Raw genomic sequence first — 19,666 nt, 5'->3', positions numbered from 1 at the left:
TAGAGAATTAATCTTTCTCAAATCCACTGTACACTAGTAAAGATAAGAAATTAAGCTTTTCCCTTTTTTGGTGTTTACTGCTTCATCCTGGTGAACGTAGAAAAGCAGAACAGATTTTCTCCTCTTCCTTTTAATCTCTAAATTAGTATGTTTTCCCATGCAGAATTTTTCCTCCCTTTCTGATAGGCTGAGGAAGATGCGTAGCAGACATGGGGACCATTTTATTTAAGTACCCCTAAAAATTTATCATAATATATGTTTTACTAAGATGATGATAAAGCTTTGTTTACAGTAGCTATCTATGTAATTGAAATCCAGATTCTGAGTTTTTGCATAAAACCTAAGGATAATAAAAAGTTGAATAGACAGCTGAGTGTATTAGAAATGATAGATAGAACAAGAAAAAACTAATATGACTTTTTTCAGAACAGATGTGGTCTGTTTTTTCCTTTGCAAAGCTTTTATTTTTTGACTGACAAATTATGCAAACTTTGAAATAAAAGGTTTGAGATTATTCGTGTACAAGCTGCCCTAAATGTTTGCTACCTTTTGTTTTCATTATAGGCAAGGTGAATTTTATTTACAGACAGCATGAAAGATCCTATCTGTAATAAAAAATAATGTTAATATGTGTTAATTGTATCTTTGAAATGGGGTTCTGGAGGGGTTTAGATCCTAACAAGTTTTTAGAAGTCATAATATTCTAATCCTGGGCTTGTCTTTTGATAATTTTTGCTGCATACCAAATTAGGTTTTGTCCTGATAACTTAGGGAAGCTGAATAGTTATAAAACCAGTTATAACTTGATGCTGTTGTTTGTTCCATTACTGATTTGGATTATATGCAGTTCAAGGGCAGAACTGCTTAAATGGTGCCTTCCTCCTGAATTAAGATTTTTGTATGGACAGCATGTGTCTTGTATTCTAAAAATAGTTGCATTGTTTAATGATTCCGTACTTGGTAAACATTTCAGTGAGTCTTTGGTAGGAAGAAACTTCATGTCCCATTTAAAGGGAAAAAGAAAGGGGAGAAAAGGGAAGGTATTATCTTTACTGAAAGCTGCAGGCAACAGTTACTGCATTTTGAAAGGTCTTCTACATTGTTTAGCTTTGCTTTCCTCAAAAAAAGAAAAATTACCATGAAATTTCTATTTTCCACTGGAGAAAGAAGTAAAATATCATTCCGTATTTGTGCCATAAAGTAAAAATATCCTGTCCAAGTAAAGAAATTAGTGATTTTTCTTTGGGCTTTGGAGCTAACTATCAAGAACAGTATTTTGGGTGTTCAACTACTATGCTCAATTTTTTCTGGAAATATCACAGATCCTTGGAAACAGAAGTTACTGAAATGCCCCCCCCCCCTCCTCCCCAATATGCTCCTCCTATCAATCTGCAAGCTTGGAAAAAACATAAAGTTAATGACCACAATACCTACAGTATTTATTTACATGTTGGTTAATTAAAGTAACCTCCCTGAATAGATTGACCATAATGAGCCCTGCAGCTGATGGAAAGGCTGTGCCTTCATTGGGTCAAACACCTTTCTCTTCCTTCCCACTATAAAATTTCTGTGACAGTTAGGGATTCTTCGTGCAGCTTGGAAAGAAGAAATATAGCTATCAGGTAATGGGTAGCAACCGGTATTAATAATTAAATAGTGCATACATACAGGCCATAATTTACTTCTCCAAGGTGTGAAGTGTTTGCATTTGTTCTCTGTTGAATGCCCCTTGGCCTCTGTTGACATGAAGCTGAGGACAGCTGTTTCCTTTCTCATGTTGGAAAATATTAACCACATTAATGGCATTTTCCTAGAGATGTGTTTCAAAAAAAAGCAGGAGGCAAAAGAGCTTTGATGGGAGGTGTGCTAGGTAGGAACCTCTGACGCCAGTGAAGAAACCTGCTCTGTCTCTAAGGGCTCGTTCTGCAGGCTGCTAAGCAGGCAGTGCTCACTTTCTCAGTGGTGCTGTGTGGTCAGTAGGCTGTTTGCTTGCTGTCTGCAGAACCCCACAGAGGTTCAGTCTCACAACAATTAATACTTTGCTGTTCTGAATGAGATGGGGAAGCTTTCTGGCAAGGGAGAAAGTCTCTTAAAATGTGTACTTGACAATGATAATAAGAATAAGCCAGACTGAATGAAAATGTCAGTTTTCATTTTGTGGAATTCAGGACTGTCAAGTTTCATTATACAAAGTACAGCTCAGATCCCAGTATTTGACAGTAGCTGAATAAAAAAGGGAACAAAAATAAGCCTTTGGAAACAAAATGATCATGAGTTGAATCAATCTTGTAAAAACAATTTAAAAAGAAATATTTTATATGCTTAGTATTCTAACTTGATATGCATTTTTTCCAAAGCATCCATTGCTTTATAAAGTCTGTTTGTCATATACATAACATTTTTTTTGAATGTCTGACAAGAAGTTTTTCAAATGCAGTAACTAATGTACAAGGAGCTACAGTTTATCCAGTTTCTCAATTTTCATCCCAAATAAGAAAAGGAAATGAAAGAATCCTAAGAATAGATTTGTCTATGTTAAAACATAAAGGATCAAAATAACAATGCATGAACTTAGTATTCAGTACCTTTAAACAAATATAGAACATGTCTGCTTCTGCCTACTAGACGGCAGCAGAATCTTTTGTGGAAAATTAAACCTGTAATTCCAAACGGGGTAATAAAGTGCTTCAGTCAATGGCAGTCCCTGGAAGAGAGTTGTAGTTTACCATCATCAGTTAGGCCATTTCTGTTTCTTTGCTCTTTGTAGCTGGAACTTTTGCAGTCTTCCCAAGTTGAACATCTTTTCACTTGCAGTATGTCTTCATCCTTTTGTAGTTCACAGATTAGAAGTCCATGCACCGAAGTCCCACAACAGCACATCTCTGGCATTAGCCCTACAGTAGCAGGAAATTCGGCAGAAACAGCAGTGACAGCTGCTTTCCATTAACTAGGAGCTGGTGGCACCTACATTATCAGTCATGAGGAGATCATGTTTCTATGCCCTTGCCCTACAGGCACATCAATTCTCAAGGCAAGGGCAAGTGTCTAAACGTGTTTAGTGTCATTTTGGGTGTTGTGAGGGTATCCAGTCTAGCCTTCAGCTCATGGTGGGGAAAGGTGCTTGTCTCTTTTAAGTCCAAAGTGATACCTACCAGCCCTTTGCAGTTGTCTTAAGTAGCTTAGTGTTTCAAGTGGCAGGAGGTGCCTGTGTTAAAGCAGAGAAATCCTACCCCACCTTTCCCTCTCTAGTCAGGGAAGTGGCTTTTGTGCAGAACTGGGTGCAGATATTTTGCACCCGTTATGGGGAGTGATTCAGCTGGCTAGGAGGGTGAAGAAATACTCGTAAGGCTGGACAGAGAGGGGAGTGTGCTATCTTTACAAGATGCCCTTTTCTCAAGGGTTTGTGTGTAGATTTTGCATTGAATAGTGATGGGAGAAAATCTGTAAATGTGTTAAGAATAGAAGCCAGTACTCTGACCTCCCTGCTAGCAGAAGCATGCCCTCTCCACTCAGTTCTTGAGTCCTGTGCTAATGTGTTTTTTCTTTTATTCCATTTGCAATTATTTCCAGGTTTTCAACAGTGGCACATAAGGTTTTATTCTATTTAAGAATAATGTTTCTTGCACATTTTTGAAGTCTTTGTGTAATTAAAAAAAAAAATTGAATTAGCTGCTTGACCGCATGCTCAGCTAAGCAGTAAGCAATGAAAATACTGCTTAGTAAATGTGCTCTACAGTTACTGAGCAAATTTCCTGTTTAGTTCCTTCAGCTAAGTCACTTTCCTGTTCTTTTCCAAAGTTATCCAAGATAAATTTTGTTCTTTTCCAGTGTTATCCAAGATAAATTTTGTGGAATCATCAACATTTCAGTGGAAGGGCTGCATGATGTTATGACTGAAGATCCTGAAACAGGAACATACAAAGAGTAAGTGGAAAATCTAATGAATTTTTGTGGGTCTAACAGTAGTAGTACTGTTTTATATGTAGTGTTTTGATTGGAAAAATCTGTAGGCAGTTAAGACATGCTCGTAAGAGTTCCGTTTTCACAAGAATGACTGTTTTAGTAAGATAGGAAATTTTTGGTCTTAAATAATTGTAATGGGGGGAGGGAGGGTTTAAAATGTCAGTCAATATAATTTTATATTGCTCATTAAGTTATCTACTAACTGATGTCTTAAAATGTTCACATGCTTAGACTTGCTTTTTGCTCACTTGACTATTGTATCTAAAATTACAATCCAACAAGCTTGTATGTTGATAGGGCGGTAGCTCAGAGTTTCCTTGAGTGTGACATCTGGAGTTTAACCAAGATCTTTTCATAAATGCCTCAGCCTCATTGAGTGGACCTAATTTACAATACTTTATGGCCTGAAGAACTTGAAAACCTGTCCCAGAAGGATAATTTTCCCCCTTCAGTTGTTCCACTTAACACACCTGCTGCTACAGGGCATACCTCAAAAGACGGTTTCTAGAGCTGGGACCAAGAGTTCATTTGTGACAGGAAGGTGGTGTCAGGGGTGCTCAGAGTGTGCTGCCACCCAGCATCACACTCATTCATCTCCTGCTGACTCCCAGGCTGCTGGTGATATTCCATCAAAGCTGGAAAAGTAAAAAAACCTCACTGAATAATAAGGATTTTTTATGACAGATCTTAGTGTTGGGTTTTTTCTGTAATGATTACATATTTTTAGAATGATGGAGAGTTGTAAGACATTAAAAACAGGTGCTCTGCAAGATGTCCTTACAAGATACTATATTCTAATAACAGTGTTTAGTGAATGCTAAGAACCAAACATTTTCTAACTTTCAGAGAATTACCTGGAGATGGAACAGACTGTATCTGAACTAATTAATTAATTGCTTAAGGGGATGTTTGCTGGCACTGAAGCGAGCTGGCACACAAAAGCCTGCATGCAATCTATTAAGTTTTTTTCCACTTAAACCAGGTGGTATGCACACAAGTGTGCCCTGAGAATGGTCCACACTCATTCTGAGCCTCAACTATACCCAAGAATTGCTTGCAAAAGTTCTTCCCCCCCCCCCCCCCCAACTCTCTGTTAGAAGATGTAACTCCAAAGTCTGGGATTGTGCTTTGACTCTATGTTCTATTTACTATCAGAGACAATGTTGCAGAGTCCCTTTATTTCTAAACATGCTGCTTTGTCAGCACTTGTTGAAAGGAGTTCTGACAGAGAAATAAATAAAACTTTGTCCTAGTTAATTTCATATTTTAACCTTGAAAGCTTGTAGAACTTGTCACTGTACTTTTCCAAACTCTGGACATTATTTTTGCTTTATAAAATACAGGCACACTGAACCAAGGACATATTTCTATTGACAGATACTGGATGAGTTGTTTGACAGATTCTGACATTTGTGTTACACATTTGGACATCATCTGAAAGTAAATAAAGTGAGAGCACTCATCTGGAGGGTGTATGTGCTATTCTGGCTCTCCAGGTTGAAGAAGAATGATTTAAGCCTGAACTACTTCAGAAAAAAAATTGTATACTCTGCTGATTATCATAATATCTAATTACTGTAGTGCAGAGACTATAACAACATGCATGTTTAGCATAAGAGAATCAAGGCTGAAGCAATATAGAACTGCAGCCACTAAAGTATGAAGAGCAGGTAGACATGCACGGGGAAGACTACAAATTAAATGATAGTGTTGGCTGAAGCATAAATTGACCGTGAATACATTTAAACTGGAAATTTGAAGAAACTGTTGTAGTTAGATTAGTGAGTTTTTGGAAGAGGCTTTCCAAATACAAATGCAAAGATAAAGGTCTTACCAGTTTTTAGATGGAATTTTGATCAGGTTATGAAAATGATTACGCAGTGCCCTGGTTTACAATACAAAGGAATTACACTCAGCCAGGTTTCCTAGCATCTATGTTTTGCATTGTAGTGATAACTACAAGAAAGCTTTACAGACCTCAGATTTTCTGGAAAGGGGAGTATTCCATTGCTCTAGTCTAGTCTCAACAATATTTACATTTTTCCCAGTTTTACCATCTTCTCTTTTTTTTTATTGCCTCCTCTCTTAGTTTTTTTAATTACTCTTTGTGGTTCCGAAAATTTATCAAGGTCTGAAAAAGTTAATTCAATCTTGTATGTTTTTGCAATTGATATATTTTTGCCTCCTTTTTTTTAAATAAACTGAGTTGTGAGAAATCATGCCATTTGTAAGGAGAGGAGACATGAGATTTTCTGTACTATTTTGAAGTAACTAATCCCTTCGTTGGAAATCGCTTCTGTGTTAGCATTTGGCCCTTCCGTCATGCTGTTTAGCAGGTGTTTCATACAGCTCTAAATACACGTTAATAGAAAACTGAATATATAAACAGAGTAAGTCTGAACATTGTCCCATAAAATCAGAACTTTTTTTCATTTTAGTAACTTCAAGTTATTCAACCTAGCTGCAGGAACATTTGAGCTGCTAGTGGAATGCAGCAATTAAAAATGCACAGTAGTACAGGGCTGAAAATGAGCAATAATGTTCATCTGTCTTGGTGCTTTGTAATATCTGGATTATGTGTCCTTCCTGCCATAAAACATACCTAATACATGGTGGCAAGTTGTTGTCACCTGAGTGATTTTTAAATCCTTTTGGTTTTTAAAGCAGATTTTCTAGGAAAAATTTGGTAAAGTTGTAGAATATTTGTGTATTCTTTCAACTCGGAGAATGTAAAGTGAATCGAAAGCATGTTTGCTATAGGATAACGTTCATTAATGTCTTTACAAAGTCCATTCAGACTGTTTCAAGACACAGAAAAATGTCTGGCATTTAATTGTTTTTTTCATATTTTCTGGTTTATACTTACTACAAAAATAATAGTTAAAATATGGCTGTGTGTATTAGTACCTACCAGTTGAGGGTGGAGCAAAACAAAATATAAGAAGTTTAAAAGCTTTGCTTTGCCTGCCTAGAAAAAAACTCTTTATAAAAATGACTGCAGAAGCTGACTCATTTCTGTCCACCTAAAACATTATTGTTCAGTGTCTTGGAGATTTTAGTCTCTAAAACTAAGAGCATTGACCATATTAGTTTTCAGGTCCTCTTGTTATAGTTCTCATGAATTCAGTGAGAAATCTTTGCTAGTTTTGCATATATGCCACTTTGATTTTCATGTTGATAGGATAGAGTGCTTATATTGCATTTCCTTGGAAAGATTGGGAAATTCTAGTTAAGAACAGTAGGTTTTTCCATATTAGTTTTTTAAACCCACATAGTCTGTTTTCCATATGCAGAAATGCATTTTTAAGCCACAACTTGAGCTAAAATATGCATGTTAATAATGTGTGTTAAAACTGTTCTTACTGCCATTCTTAGCTGCATGTTGATGTCTCATTTTGAAGAGCCCAAAGTTACAGAAGATGAGGAACCTCCCACAGAGCAAGACAAAAGGAAAAAAATGGTAAGTTTTAGATCAGTTGTTCAATTATAGAACTGATTATGTGATTCACTTAAGTCAGACTAAATTCTTTACCTTTGGATTTGGTTCATCTATTGTTCTTGGAAAATTCATCTCTTGAATCAAAAAAGGAAAATGCTTTGATGACAAACTTTGCAGCCACAACACTTATGCTTCTGCTTTCCTTTTGCGTCTTGGAAAATGTTGCCAAAATAAACATCATCTGTTCACAAATCTGGACGCTATAATACTCAGACACTGTAAAAAGGGTTTATTTAAAAACACAGGGAGCTAAAACTTACATGGCAGGCCAAATTTCTCATATTTAAAACAATCTTTACTATATTGGATTATGTGTCTCACCTGAACAGCTATTGATCCATATGCTTGCATAGAACCTTTTTCAAATGTAAAGAACTCTTATTAAAGAGTATTGATTTAGATGAAGATATCTGGATTAGGTACCATGTAACGGTGCTATTTTTGTCCAACCTAATCTGTCAATGTTTCATAATTTAATTTATTTTTGTAAGAGTTCAGGGAAACTGGTTCCTCACTCAGAAAACTACAGTGTACAAATGCTGTGGAAATAGTCTGAACTGCTTGGCATTGAGTAACTGCAAAATGTGGAATTGGGTAATTGAGTAGATGTGTGTAGCCCTGTGACACATTTGCTTTAAATGATGACATCTATCCAAAAGAATACTTGCAGACAGTCCTTTGGTACTTTATTTCTTCTTGTAAGAGTGGAAAAGAATTTGGGTGGCTTTTGATAGTTTGTTTTGGTTTTGGGGGGGGGGGGTGTTAAGCCACTGCATGCTTTTGGTTTGTTAGTAGGCTTTTCTTATAGATACTAATCAATATATGGCTCCTTTTTAAAAACAAGAAAATTACTCAAAAATGTTTGCATATTCTTTTTCTATTAGTAAGGCCTTAATAGAAATTCCTAGTGTCTTGCAATTTCAGATTTAAACAAAACTTGGAAATATTATTTTCTATGGTCCTTAAAAATGTATTAGAGAGTTCTATAATTCAGTTACACTTAAAAGCATCTCTAGACTCTGTTAAATTTGGTTAAATTATCTTCCAGCTTGTGGGCTTAAATTAAATTCCAGGTGTTTGTTGCAGGATGATAATATTTATAAGCAGTTTTAGATAATCTCTTGACATATATAGATAGATACCTATATATCTTTATCAACAGGGATCAATGTATCTCTCTCCCTATTGATAGATATATATGTTTGGTTTGTTAATCAGATTTAAAAACCATAAAGTGAATTTAAATCTACAGTCCTTTCATTTTCTTAGTTTTCTTTGAATATACTCAAATTTTATTTCTGGCTGGCTGGCTAAAGTTTTAGTAACTTTCTTGCAGAAATTCTCTTAATTTTTCAGTTACAGGTTGACTTTAATAGTTTGGATATGTATTTAGGAGCTTAGACTTGTTAATTTGCTGTGGACTACCTTCAATGCAGATATATCAGGCAAAATAAAAAGTAGGGCACATTGTTTTATGACCTTTATCATTCTTCCCTCCTAAATAGTACAATGCTGTACAAACCAGTACAGTGTTGATGAACAGTCATTATGAGGGAGCTGTTCTGGGGTCACGTGCAATATGGAGTCAATGGCCATTTGAATAAAGAGAAATGGCTGTGCTTTGCTAAGGAGGAGCCAGAACTGATAAGGACATGACAGGGCAGGTTTTGATTTACATGGAAAATGTATCTTCCCCTGCATGTCACTTTCCTTTTTTCTCTAAGGAATTGCTTGTGATTTGTTCCTCAACTGGTTTTTAGCATTCAGCTTAAACACCTTTGCAGCCTCTGTTTCCTTGGAAGGCTGGCACAGAATAAATTGTCATACATGAACATTGAAGTTTCGTTTTCATTTTGGATCTCATAATCTAAACATAACTATTTCCACGGTTACTGTTTTCTAGATTCCTAAGCATTATGAAAATCCTTTGGTTTTCTCCTTTCAATCCTCTTTTGTAAGAATAGCTGTCTTTCACTCTTCTCATTCCCATATTTAGCCGATTATACCTGAAATATTTCAGACTTGAGCCTTCTATACCGTCATTTTTTCAGCTAATTTTAGTATTCTCTGTATTTTTATTCCTTTCTATGCAATTTCTCACAGCTGTTAAAGTGAGCAAAGTAGTTGTTATAAATGTCTATAAATTCATTCTGAATCCCATCTGAAATTGCTAAGTATAAATTTTTGTGGATGGTGCGGAAATTGAGACTTGCCACTTCTCATGGCTGTTTATTTCAAAATGATACAGGTCATTTGGATAGGTCACTAGTAGTAGAAGTGTCAAATAATAATCAGGATTTTTAATGGTGGCTTTGAAAGCACAGCAAGCATTTGATTTGAAAAACTGGATTAAAAACAAAACATCACCTGAGCCCACTCCTACCCACCTGTACTGGCAGTTTCTTCCTCTCTGTAGGAGCATCAGTGCACACACTCAATTCATGTGACATTTAGAACAACTGCAGTAGCAGATACCTCTGGTGAAATAAAAGTGGGAACAAATATTTGAAGTGAGAAGAGGAAAATCAAGAATAACTTAAGAGGAATCTGCAATTGATTTAAGAAAGTTTCTAGTCTCCTGTCCCACTTCATTCCTCCAAGAGGTTTCTACCCTCTTATATATTTAACTGCTGAATCAGCAGCTTGTATCAGGGCTTAGAGTTTAAACCTCATAAAACAATAATGAAAAGATAAATGGGATTCTTTCTTTGAAAATAATAATGCTTTGCAACTTTTAAGGCCATTAATATAAGAAAAAAGATAAACTGTCATGGTCCATGCTAAGTATCACTTCCCGATGTTTGCGGAGGGTCTAGATATTTTTCTTTGATCTATCCCTTTATCCTGTCATTGGTACCTCCCTTTATTATTATGCATAGCTCATAATTACTAAAGAGAGTTTTAGCTAGAACAGTGCTTTATAAGTTTATGATAATTTTATGTAATCGACATTTCCAGATACTGCTGTATTTTAGTCTCATACCAAATATATTGAGGAAAATGTAAACAGGTGGAGAGTGATTCATGACCTTGCATTGCACATAGTGTCACCTTAGGTGACTTATATATGCCCTTAATATATGTTTTTAAGAACTCCAGTATCATTGTTCAAAAAGGGAGTTAAGCATTTTCAAGTCATATTTGAAACTGTGGAGAGGAAAAGTGAAGTAAAGTATTTTCCAGTAAAAATTTATCTTATTTAAACCTGAATTATCCATGCTAGTACATCTTTTAGATGATGCTTATATGTAAATATATAAGGCTTGGGAATTGTGGGGTTTTTTTACTGCAGTATGGGCAGAAACTAGATGAATTGTGGCTTTATATCTTCAGGAAAATAAATAAATGAGTTAGTGTAATAAGCTAAATGATCAAGTGTTATGTAATAATGTGGTTTACTAAAAGTAATACTTTCACTTCATTGTTTGGCATATAATTTGTCCCTATACATTTAATCTACAATTTAGCCACAGATATAATGTGAGTCCCACTGAAATCTGTTAAAAAGCTTTGATATTAGGAGCCTTTCATATCGTCTGGCTCCCATTTCATAATCACTATTAAAACTAAAGGATACACTCCCTCCTTTAAATTATTTTTCCAGTCTTTCCCAGAGGCTCACAGTTACAAGATACTAACCATCATGGTAAATATGTATAATTTTTTGTCCCGCATTCTTGCTCCCTCTTCAGTTTAAGACATAAAAGAGAATCTCTCAAGTCCTGGAACACTTTTCAATAATTTAATTCAGATATCACCAACACAGTTTTTTGAGTTTTATTAGACTTTTATTACCTGTTCTTGCATTATAATGCCATTCCATTGGCTTGTATTATCACTTGTAGTGAGTGATTAGATCACTGTTTTAGTACAGAACAATATATAATTGTTTACTGAAAACAGTGTAATTTTTTTGACTGTTGTCTAAAAATGTTGAGGAAAGATCCGCCTAACAAACATTGGTTCAAACAACTGATAATTCTGCAGAATGCCATTGATGCTGGCAAGTGGAGTTTGGAGGGATGGGAAATGGTTGTTTTGTAAAACCTCTGTACCATTTTTCTGATTCAAACTGCTGTTCACAACCAGTGAGGTGGAAGATTAGCTTTGTGAGTCCAGCCCCAAGATAGGCACATGTGTCCAGTTTCAAGATCAATTTGTAAAGTAACTATATTCAAAAGCTAGTCAAATCAGGTTTTCACTGAGCAGTGTAACACACATTTCAGTAGTGTGTATTTCCTTGCCAAACTTCTGCTTCCTGTCTGTAGCTGTTTTGACTAAGAAGCTGTTTGAATTTTCTCATGTTTGGTTGGGTTTTTTTTAACTGGAAAGTAGGTGTGTTTTGCTCTTATCAGAATCAGGAGCATTTCAATTAAAAAAAAACTCTGGCCACACACTTAGGAACTCAGCATACATACTTACATTCAAAAGTATGGTCCCTGACCCAGTGTTTACAGACTAAATAGCCAGTCTTAATATTGATATGGTTGTGTTCCATGCTGGACTGATGTTGGATGCTCAGCGCTTAGCAAGCTGGAGACTCAATTTTCCAGAGGGTGATTTTTCCTCCAAAAACCAAACAGAATAATCTGAAAACATCTTATCGGTCCTGTCTTAAACCACATACTATTTTAATTTTGTCGTAACAAAAATACAGTGAGTAAAGAACAGTGCTTACTGTTATTCTAAACTTAGGATTTTGCTTGCTTACTCAGCTAAGACTGCAGCTGATTGTCTAATATTGTTGACAAACTAATTATACCAAGCTATTTAATTTGTTTTGTTAGTTCTGAATACAAGTTCCAAAAACGTAGAGTGAAAGGAAAGCAAATTTGTTGTTGTTGCAGGAATCTCTTTAATTTACTCAAAATATTTTTGACATGACTAACTGAATGAAAGCAAATAAGTGTATTAACTGTTTATTTAAGTCTGAAGACTCTTAAGTCTCGTTTGTCTCACGGGCACTGGATGCTGCTTCTAGCAGCAAGCATTAATCATTCTACAAAAGTCCCTACTGGCTTACAGTGCTGCTGCTTTGAACTGTGAGGGATAGCTTTATGCTTATTGCAATAAACTAAGCAGAGTTTTTGTATAGGGTTTGCATGGCAAGGGTTTGGTAACAGGGGGGCTGCACGGGTGGCTTCTGTGAGAAGCTGCTAGAAGCTTCCCCTGTTGTCTGACAGAGCCAACGCCAGCCGGCTCCAAGAAGGACCAGCTGCTGGCCAAGGCCGAGCCCATCAGCGATGGTGATAGTGCCTCTGAGATAACATATTTAAGAAAGAGTGAAAACTGCTGTGCAACAGCAGCTGGGAGAGAGGAGTGAGAATATGTGAGAGAAAAGGCCCTGCAGACCCCCAGGTCAGTGAAGAAGGAGGGGGAGGAGATGCTCCAGGCGCTGGAGCAGAGATCCCCCTACAGCCCATGGGGAAGACCATGGTGAGGCAGGCTGTCCCCCTGCAGCCCATGGAGGTCCACAGTGGAGCAGATATCCACCTGCAGCCCGGGGAGGACCTCACACCGGAGCAGGAGAGTGCCTGTAGGAGGCTGTGACCCCATGGGAAGCTCACGCTGGAGCAGGTTTCCTGGGAGGACCCGTGGCCCTGTGGAGAGATGAACCCACACTGGAGCAGGTTTTCTGGCAGGACTTGTGACCCACAGGGGACCCACGCTGGAGCAGTCTGTGCCTGAGGGACTGCAGCCCATGGAAGGGACCCATGCTGGAGCAGTTTGTGAAGAACTGCAGCCCGTGGGAAGGACCCACGTTGGAGAAGTTTGTGAAAGACTGTCTCCTGTGGGAGGGACCCCACGCTGGAGCAGGGGAAGAGTGTGATGAGTCCTCCCCTTGAGGAGGAAGGAGCGGCAGAGACAATGTGTGATGAACTGACCACAACCCCCATTCCCGTCCCCCTGCGCTGCTGGTGGGGACGAGGTAGAGAAAATTGGGAGTGGAGTTGAGCCTGGGAAGAAGGGAGGGGTGGTGGGGAAGGTGGTTTTAAGATTTGGGTTTTATTTCTCATTACCCTACTCTGATTTGATTGGTAATAAATTAAGCTAATTTCCCCAAGCCAAGTCTGTTCTGCCCGTGATAGTAATTGGTGAGTGATCTCTCCCTGTCCTTATCTCAACCCACAAGCTTTTCATTATATTTTCTCTCCCCTGTCCAGCTGGGGAGGGGGAGCGATAGAGGGGCTTTGGTGCGTACCTGGCATCCAGCCAGGGTTGACCCACCACAGTTTCATACAATTTCTCGCTTGTCCTGATAGAACATATGTTGGTAAATAGGCAGCAGAAGTGTTTCAGTTACTTTCCTATGTAATGTAAAGACTACATATAAAGTTGACTAGCTTCACTGAAGTTTTATGAAAAAGAAAATGTGGAATCACAATACTTCTAGAATCATAGTAATTACATACCAAAGTTGCAGTGCATATGATAGCCTATTCCTCTAATTCCCAACATTGAGCAAATCTGGCAGCTCCATTAGGAATAAAAAAGTATTAACTTTGAATTCTGTAATGTACTAAGTTTTGTCATCTTCTTCACTTTGGTTGTTTTTTTGAGATTAATTACTTCTCAGTAATATTGCAGAGATGATTCAGAGGATTATTTGGAAACCCATCATCACCTGCCATGAGGCAGGTGCTAGAGGGTTAGCACCTCTAAGAGATGCAAGAGAGCCTCTCTATTATAAGAGATGACAGAGAGAACTCAGACTTGAAGTTCCAGCAAGCTTTGCATATGAGCAAGGATTCAAACCCTTTATTTTCAAAACAATGCAGCACTTTTGTTCAGAATTTGAAAACCACCATTGGGGTGCTAGAACAACATTACACACACCCTGGTATTCTAGTAGCGTGGTAAAATTGGGAAAAAAATTGGGCTTAACTTGAGGCTTATTAGTGAACATGGACATATGAGAAATGAGAGGTTTATTTACCATGGACTTAAGTCTGGTTTTCTTTATTTCTTTTTCATTTGTTTGGTTTTGGGGGTTTTTTAGGTATCAGGAGAATAAACTTTGTAATATGAAATTGCTGGTTAGATGAATTTGTCTTGGTAGAGTAGAAAGAAAAATTACCTGAAGCTGATGTTTTTAGGCAAATTGTTCTGACTTCCCGTTCTCAGTGCTTTAACAAGAGTTTATTATAGGGTCACATAAATCATATGGTTAACTAAATATGTAGATTAATTGGTTTGTGGGTTAAAAGGTTGTTAAAGAATGGCTTTTTGGCTGTGCTTCCCAAGGTGACTTTGTAGTGGATGCCATTCATCTAGCTGCTGCTGTGTCAGGGTCACCAGGAGGAGAACACTTGTCTATGGCAATTTTAATACCTGTTTTCTGTGCAGAATTCCCTACAGTAATTTTATACACGACTGTTTAGACCTATGAATTTACTGAAACAAACTAAGGAGAAATGTGTTATACGTCTCAAATTACAGTTGTTGGTTAACAAATGCATATTGTTCAGAAACTGGTAGGTTCTTTGCTTGGCAAGACAGGTTTTTTTTTTTACTCTGTAGATTGTGCTAATGCTGTTACAAAAGGATATCACTAACCTTGGCAGATCTTGATTAGAGTAGCTGTAGTTAGAAATTTTGTTAGAAAAATCTGTTTATATTCTAGAGACCACATTTATTAAGAAGAATTAATACAGAACACTAAACTATTATTGCAATTACTCCCCTTTTCAAAAGAGTGTAATGTTAGGATTAAGTAACGAAAAGATTGTATTTTACCTTTGAAATGTAAAATAGCTGGATAGTAGATGGTGAAGGATCTAAGGCTAAAAAGCCAATATTAGGAATACTTAGGGAATGATTAAGAGATTTACAATATGAAAGGTGGGGTGACCATAATAAGAAAGAAGAGCTTGAAAGCACTGATGGAAAAGGCTAAAAAGCAGCCTACTTAGTTACTGGAGTACTTCATAAGAAATAAGACTAACTTCTCTTTTGTGGCAATTGCAGTGTTTTCGGATGTTTTATTCTGTCTCATATTTATGTGGCTGTTTCAATCTGTATTTCCCCCTCATTTAGGTATAACATCATTTAATAAATAAGTAAATTATCTTAAGGTTTAATGTCTTCCAATCCATCTTAAAATTCAAGTATTTCTTTTTTTGTATCATGCCAAAAGAGTAGTTGTGCAAGTTTAATATGCCTCATTTTTTTGGAAATAGCAGTATAGCAGGGTATTAAAAGCTCAGAAGTCTCTACTTCAGTGGGCTTTGAGATCTAGCATTATATTTTGTTTCCTGACCTTCCAGCACAAATAGTAGTGTGGTTTTGATACTAAGATGAACAGATCAGGTCTACGTTAATTGCCCATTTATTTCAACATCCTACTTTTTAGGATGTGGCAAGCGCCAGGTGTCCCCATGTCCCATCCTGTTTAATCCAGCCTGATGGACTGAGGGACAAATGCTGCATAACTGTCCGTGTCCTTAGCCTTCCCACACTTGTCTTGTGATACTGAAATTAAGAATAGGTCCTGTCAATGTAGCCACTTCGTTTACCTCTTTTTGCTTTCATTAAGAAGCAGTTAACGTGTGGAAAATAATCACAAATTCTCTGTCCTTCCCTGCCCAAAAGAAAATTGTATAACCTAGTTGGACTAATGAGGTTGTACAGGTACTACTACTGAAGAAGTATGTATTCTTTATGCATTTGGACTTTATGCATTTATTTTAGCTGTTGTTTGTCATATAATCGAAACTAGTTCAACTTTTCCAGTGTTTTGTTTCCTTACTAATAAAATATAACTGACCGTAGTTCATGCCATCTCTGAAGTGCTTATCATGGTAACATCCGATGTGTCTTTTAAGAGTTATGGGAAGCTCATTCAGCAGTAATTAACAAACAGCTTTGAAACTGTTTTATCTTCTAGAAGGGTGAAATCTTACAGCAGACTGGGTCCATGATTTGAGACAGTTTCAAATGGTTTTGAACTGATACTTGCTTTTGATGGTAATTAATTTGATCTTTGCTTTACAGGAGTTTTTCCTCTTGTTTCTAAATTAACTACAAAGAAAAGCAGATTTCTTTCTTGAGCTGAGGTTATAAAAGAGATGAGTAAGTCGCAGAGTATTTTTTAGTGCATTATTATATATTTTTCTCTTACATGTTTCCACAGCTTGCACTGAAGGACCCTGTACACACTGTGTCATTGCAGCAGTTCATCTATGAGAAGCTAAAGGCACAGCAGGAATTACTTGGAGAACAAGGTTTTCAGGCACTTATGGAAACCGTGGATACAGAAATAGTTGCACAACTACAAGAATTTTTACAAGGCTTCTAAATAAGCAGAAACAAGATTTTGTATGTCCAATTTCCCTTTCAAAAAAAAAAGGAGAGAACTCTAGCCTTCCATCTTCTACGGAAGAGCCTACTGAAAGCTGAAAATAACTTGTGTTAAAAAAATAAATAAGTTTCTGTTGTGGCTATTAAACTAACTTTGGTAACGCTTTATGTTATTTTTTTAATAATTTACTTATGGTTTTATCATCAGAGTAACACTTCCGTGATTCCTAACATGGTATATGCAGTCCTAGATAGTACCACTTTTTTGGTACCATTACTGGCTTTTTGGTTCACAATGCTTTGTCATAAACTGAGAGGTCTGAAGGAACTTAGTAATGTGTATTAATGAGAGGTGTCTATTAATCTAGCAGTATAATTCACCAGCAGTATAATTCAGTATCAGGAGCTGCTTGTCTTGATACTGTTTACCTATAAATTTCTCCCCTTCCTATTACCATTTCTTGACTGTCCATTCAACTGTACGAGCAGAAGGAGTTAGGAAAGCAGCAAGACTGAGCAGAAATATTCCTTCATGGGAGAAAGATAATTCCCGTTTGAATTGTCTCAGAGAAAAAGAAACTTAGATTGTAATGCTTAAATTGTATTTGAAGAGGAGTTAGAGAATATCAATGTATATCTCTATCTGAAGATGTGGGATTTCATTTTTATCACCAATTGCTTTATTTCTATTATGAAAAATTTCTTGCTTTCTTGAGTTCCTTCTATCTCACTTCTAGCTGTCATAACAGAGAAACTCACCAGAGTTAGATCAGTAATTAATTCCAGTTAATTCTTGGCTGTACCTGAGCTACTTAAAATTGCTGCTGTTCAGTATCTTAATTCTTTGCTTTTTTTTCATTGAAGGCATATCATCAGGATACTTCATGTTTGTTACTGAACAGTTTGAGCCCAGATGGTCACAATTGAAATAATTATTTGCAAATGTGAGGCTCACTTTGAGTTTTAATTATTTACTAGTTACCTGGACAGCTGCAGGATTGACAGGGTAAAGCTGCTCCTTTCTATGTGCCTTTGTCCTTCATACCTTGCAGGTGGGAGGGGAGAGAGAAGGCTCTTTTCCATTTTGAGATTTTCCTTCTAAGTTCTGATCTTCCACCTTCAAAGTTGAAGTGAACTTTGTTTGCTTCACTAAGGGATAATCACGCTATTGAGACAGGTTTGTTTTGTTTTTTTTCCAGAGGGTATTAGCTGTTTAAAGACACCTACATGCTTTTGATAATCTTACTAGATGCTTTTAAAAATCTGAGCCTTTTTCTTTACTGACCCTTTGGGGAGTGATTGTTTCTGAAACTTTCCTTCTGTTTGCCTAACTGTTCCCTCCTCCTCCTTTGGCTTCAGTGGCAGAGGCTGCTGTGGCTCTTGCACTTCTGAATGCAAAACCTCCCCTGTACCCAGCTGCCAGCATCTGTCTGCAGAAGTTGTTTGATAACTCATTGTCTCCTGCTTTTTACCTTGGCGTAGGGAGGTTTGTTAGAAGAGTTGTTACAATTTGTCTGTATGTTACCTGTGTGTCATTTTCTCAAATCATCCACCAACACCAATTCTTAGAATTAAGAGGTTTGGCTGGTTATGTTTGGTACTTGCAAGGGAGGGGACTCAATGTGCTAATGTGCTAATGGTCCCTTTCAGCTGTGAACCAGGGATACCAGAACCTGGTGGCATTTGACTGCAGTTGCATTTGTTGCATAATTAATCTGCAGAGAACCTCAGCTTTTGGCTCAGTGTAAAATTAGCACAGGTCTGGTTGGCCTTGCTAGCTTTGACCATGCACAGCATGACTGCATGGCTTGCAGAAAAGCCTCAGGTCGGGAAGCAATACTTTTCTATCACCATTTGGTAAAATCACTTGCATGGTGCTAAATGGTGCTCCCTGATGTTTCAGAGGGAGGGAGATCCCACCTACTGTAGTCCAGCCTTGGCCAAGAGGCTGCTCTCTGCATTTCTGCTGCGTAGCTGAGCCTCCGAGCTCCCTGTGCAGCATCTTGTGGTCAGGTCAAACTTGTCAGCGCAGCTGTGTGCTGCTAAGCCAGACCTGCCTGCCTGCATCATTCTCTGTGATATTCCAGCACCCATTACCTCATGTGGTGGAGTGTGAACTCCAGTTTATTTTAGTGCATGGTAACTGATGTTGGCACAGACTCTGTCAGGAATGATGCACATACTTTTGGCTAATAATGGCATGATAACATTGTGATTAACTTTCTGAGTAATGTCTCTGAATAACTATGTATTCATTTTCATATGCATTAGGCAATGAGCTTGTCACTAGGTGTTTAGCTTTTCATCTCGGAAGATTTTACTCCAAGGCTTGGACTATAAATGAAAACAATTATCATCACAATTATATGACACCCGCTGTCAGTTAGCACACTGCAAAATAAGTGTCTGTGCTTCTGCAGTGGTCTAGTACTGAGAAAGTGGAGAAAGTTCAGCTTAAAACAGCAGAAAAACTTAATATAATATCCTTATATATTGAATCCTTATATATAGGATTAAATTTTCATTGGAAGGTTGAGGAGGATTAGGACTGCAGCAAGCTTTAGCCCTTTTTGTGGTTGTTGTTGAAATTTCTGACTTCAGCCCCTGGGGGAAGAAGGGAAACTGAATATAACAAATTGCCTGGCACCAAAGCAGTAAAATACAGTTTCTGATATTCTCATGAGGAAGGATCTTGGATCCTGTTGCCCTTTGAGCTTTGTTTTTCAATGCAAAAAGTAGCTTAAATCAGGATTTTTTTTTTTCTACAGCACAACTAAACTCCTGAGGCTTACAAATTTTATCAGTTTACCTTTCAGAGGAGGCAAGGACCATGAGTTGAACTCAAACTTTTTACATCTCTGATAAGAGTTAAATGTCTTTGAAGGTATGTGCTGAAAGAAACTG

The 19,666-nt window shown here is 37.3% G+C and overlaps 1 protein-coding gene across 1 annotated transcript in view; it reads left to right on the top strand.

Moving 5' to 3' along the window:
* IPO11 (importin 11) overlaps positions 1 to 16,760 on the top strand; it is a 111,516-nt gene extending 94,756 nt beyond the window's left edge. Inside the window, exons 30-32 of the mRNA XM_010580539.1 lie at positions 3,829 to 3,924; positions 7,339 to 7,423; positions 16,596 to 16,760. Of these exons, the coding sequence (XP_010578841.1) occupies positions 3,829 to 3,924; positions 7,339 to 7,423; positions 16,596 to 16,760 (346 nt within the window). The remainder of the gene's footprint in view (positions 1 to 3,828; positions 3,925 to 7,338; positions 7,424 to 16,595) is intronic.
* The last annotated feature ends 2,906 nt before the right edge of the window (positions 16,761 to 19,666 follow it).

This window comes from Haliaeetus leucocephalus, unplaced genomic scaffold (genome assembly GCF_000737465.1).
Source record: "Haliaeetus leucocephalus isolate CR32 unplaced genomic scaffold, Haliaeetus_leucocephalus-4.0 Scaffold722, whole genome shotgun sequence".
Lineage (NCBI taxonomy): Eukaryota > Metazoa > Chordata > Aves > Accipitriformes > Accipitridae > Haliaeetus > Haliaeetus leucocephalus.
Note: the sequence above shows the minus strand (reverse complement) of the source record. Positions and strands in the feature narration are given on the sequence as shown.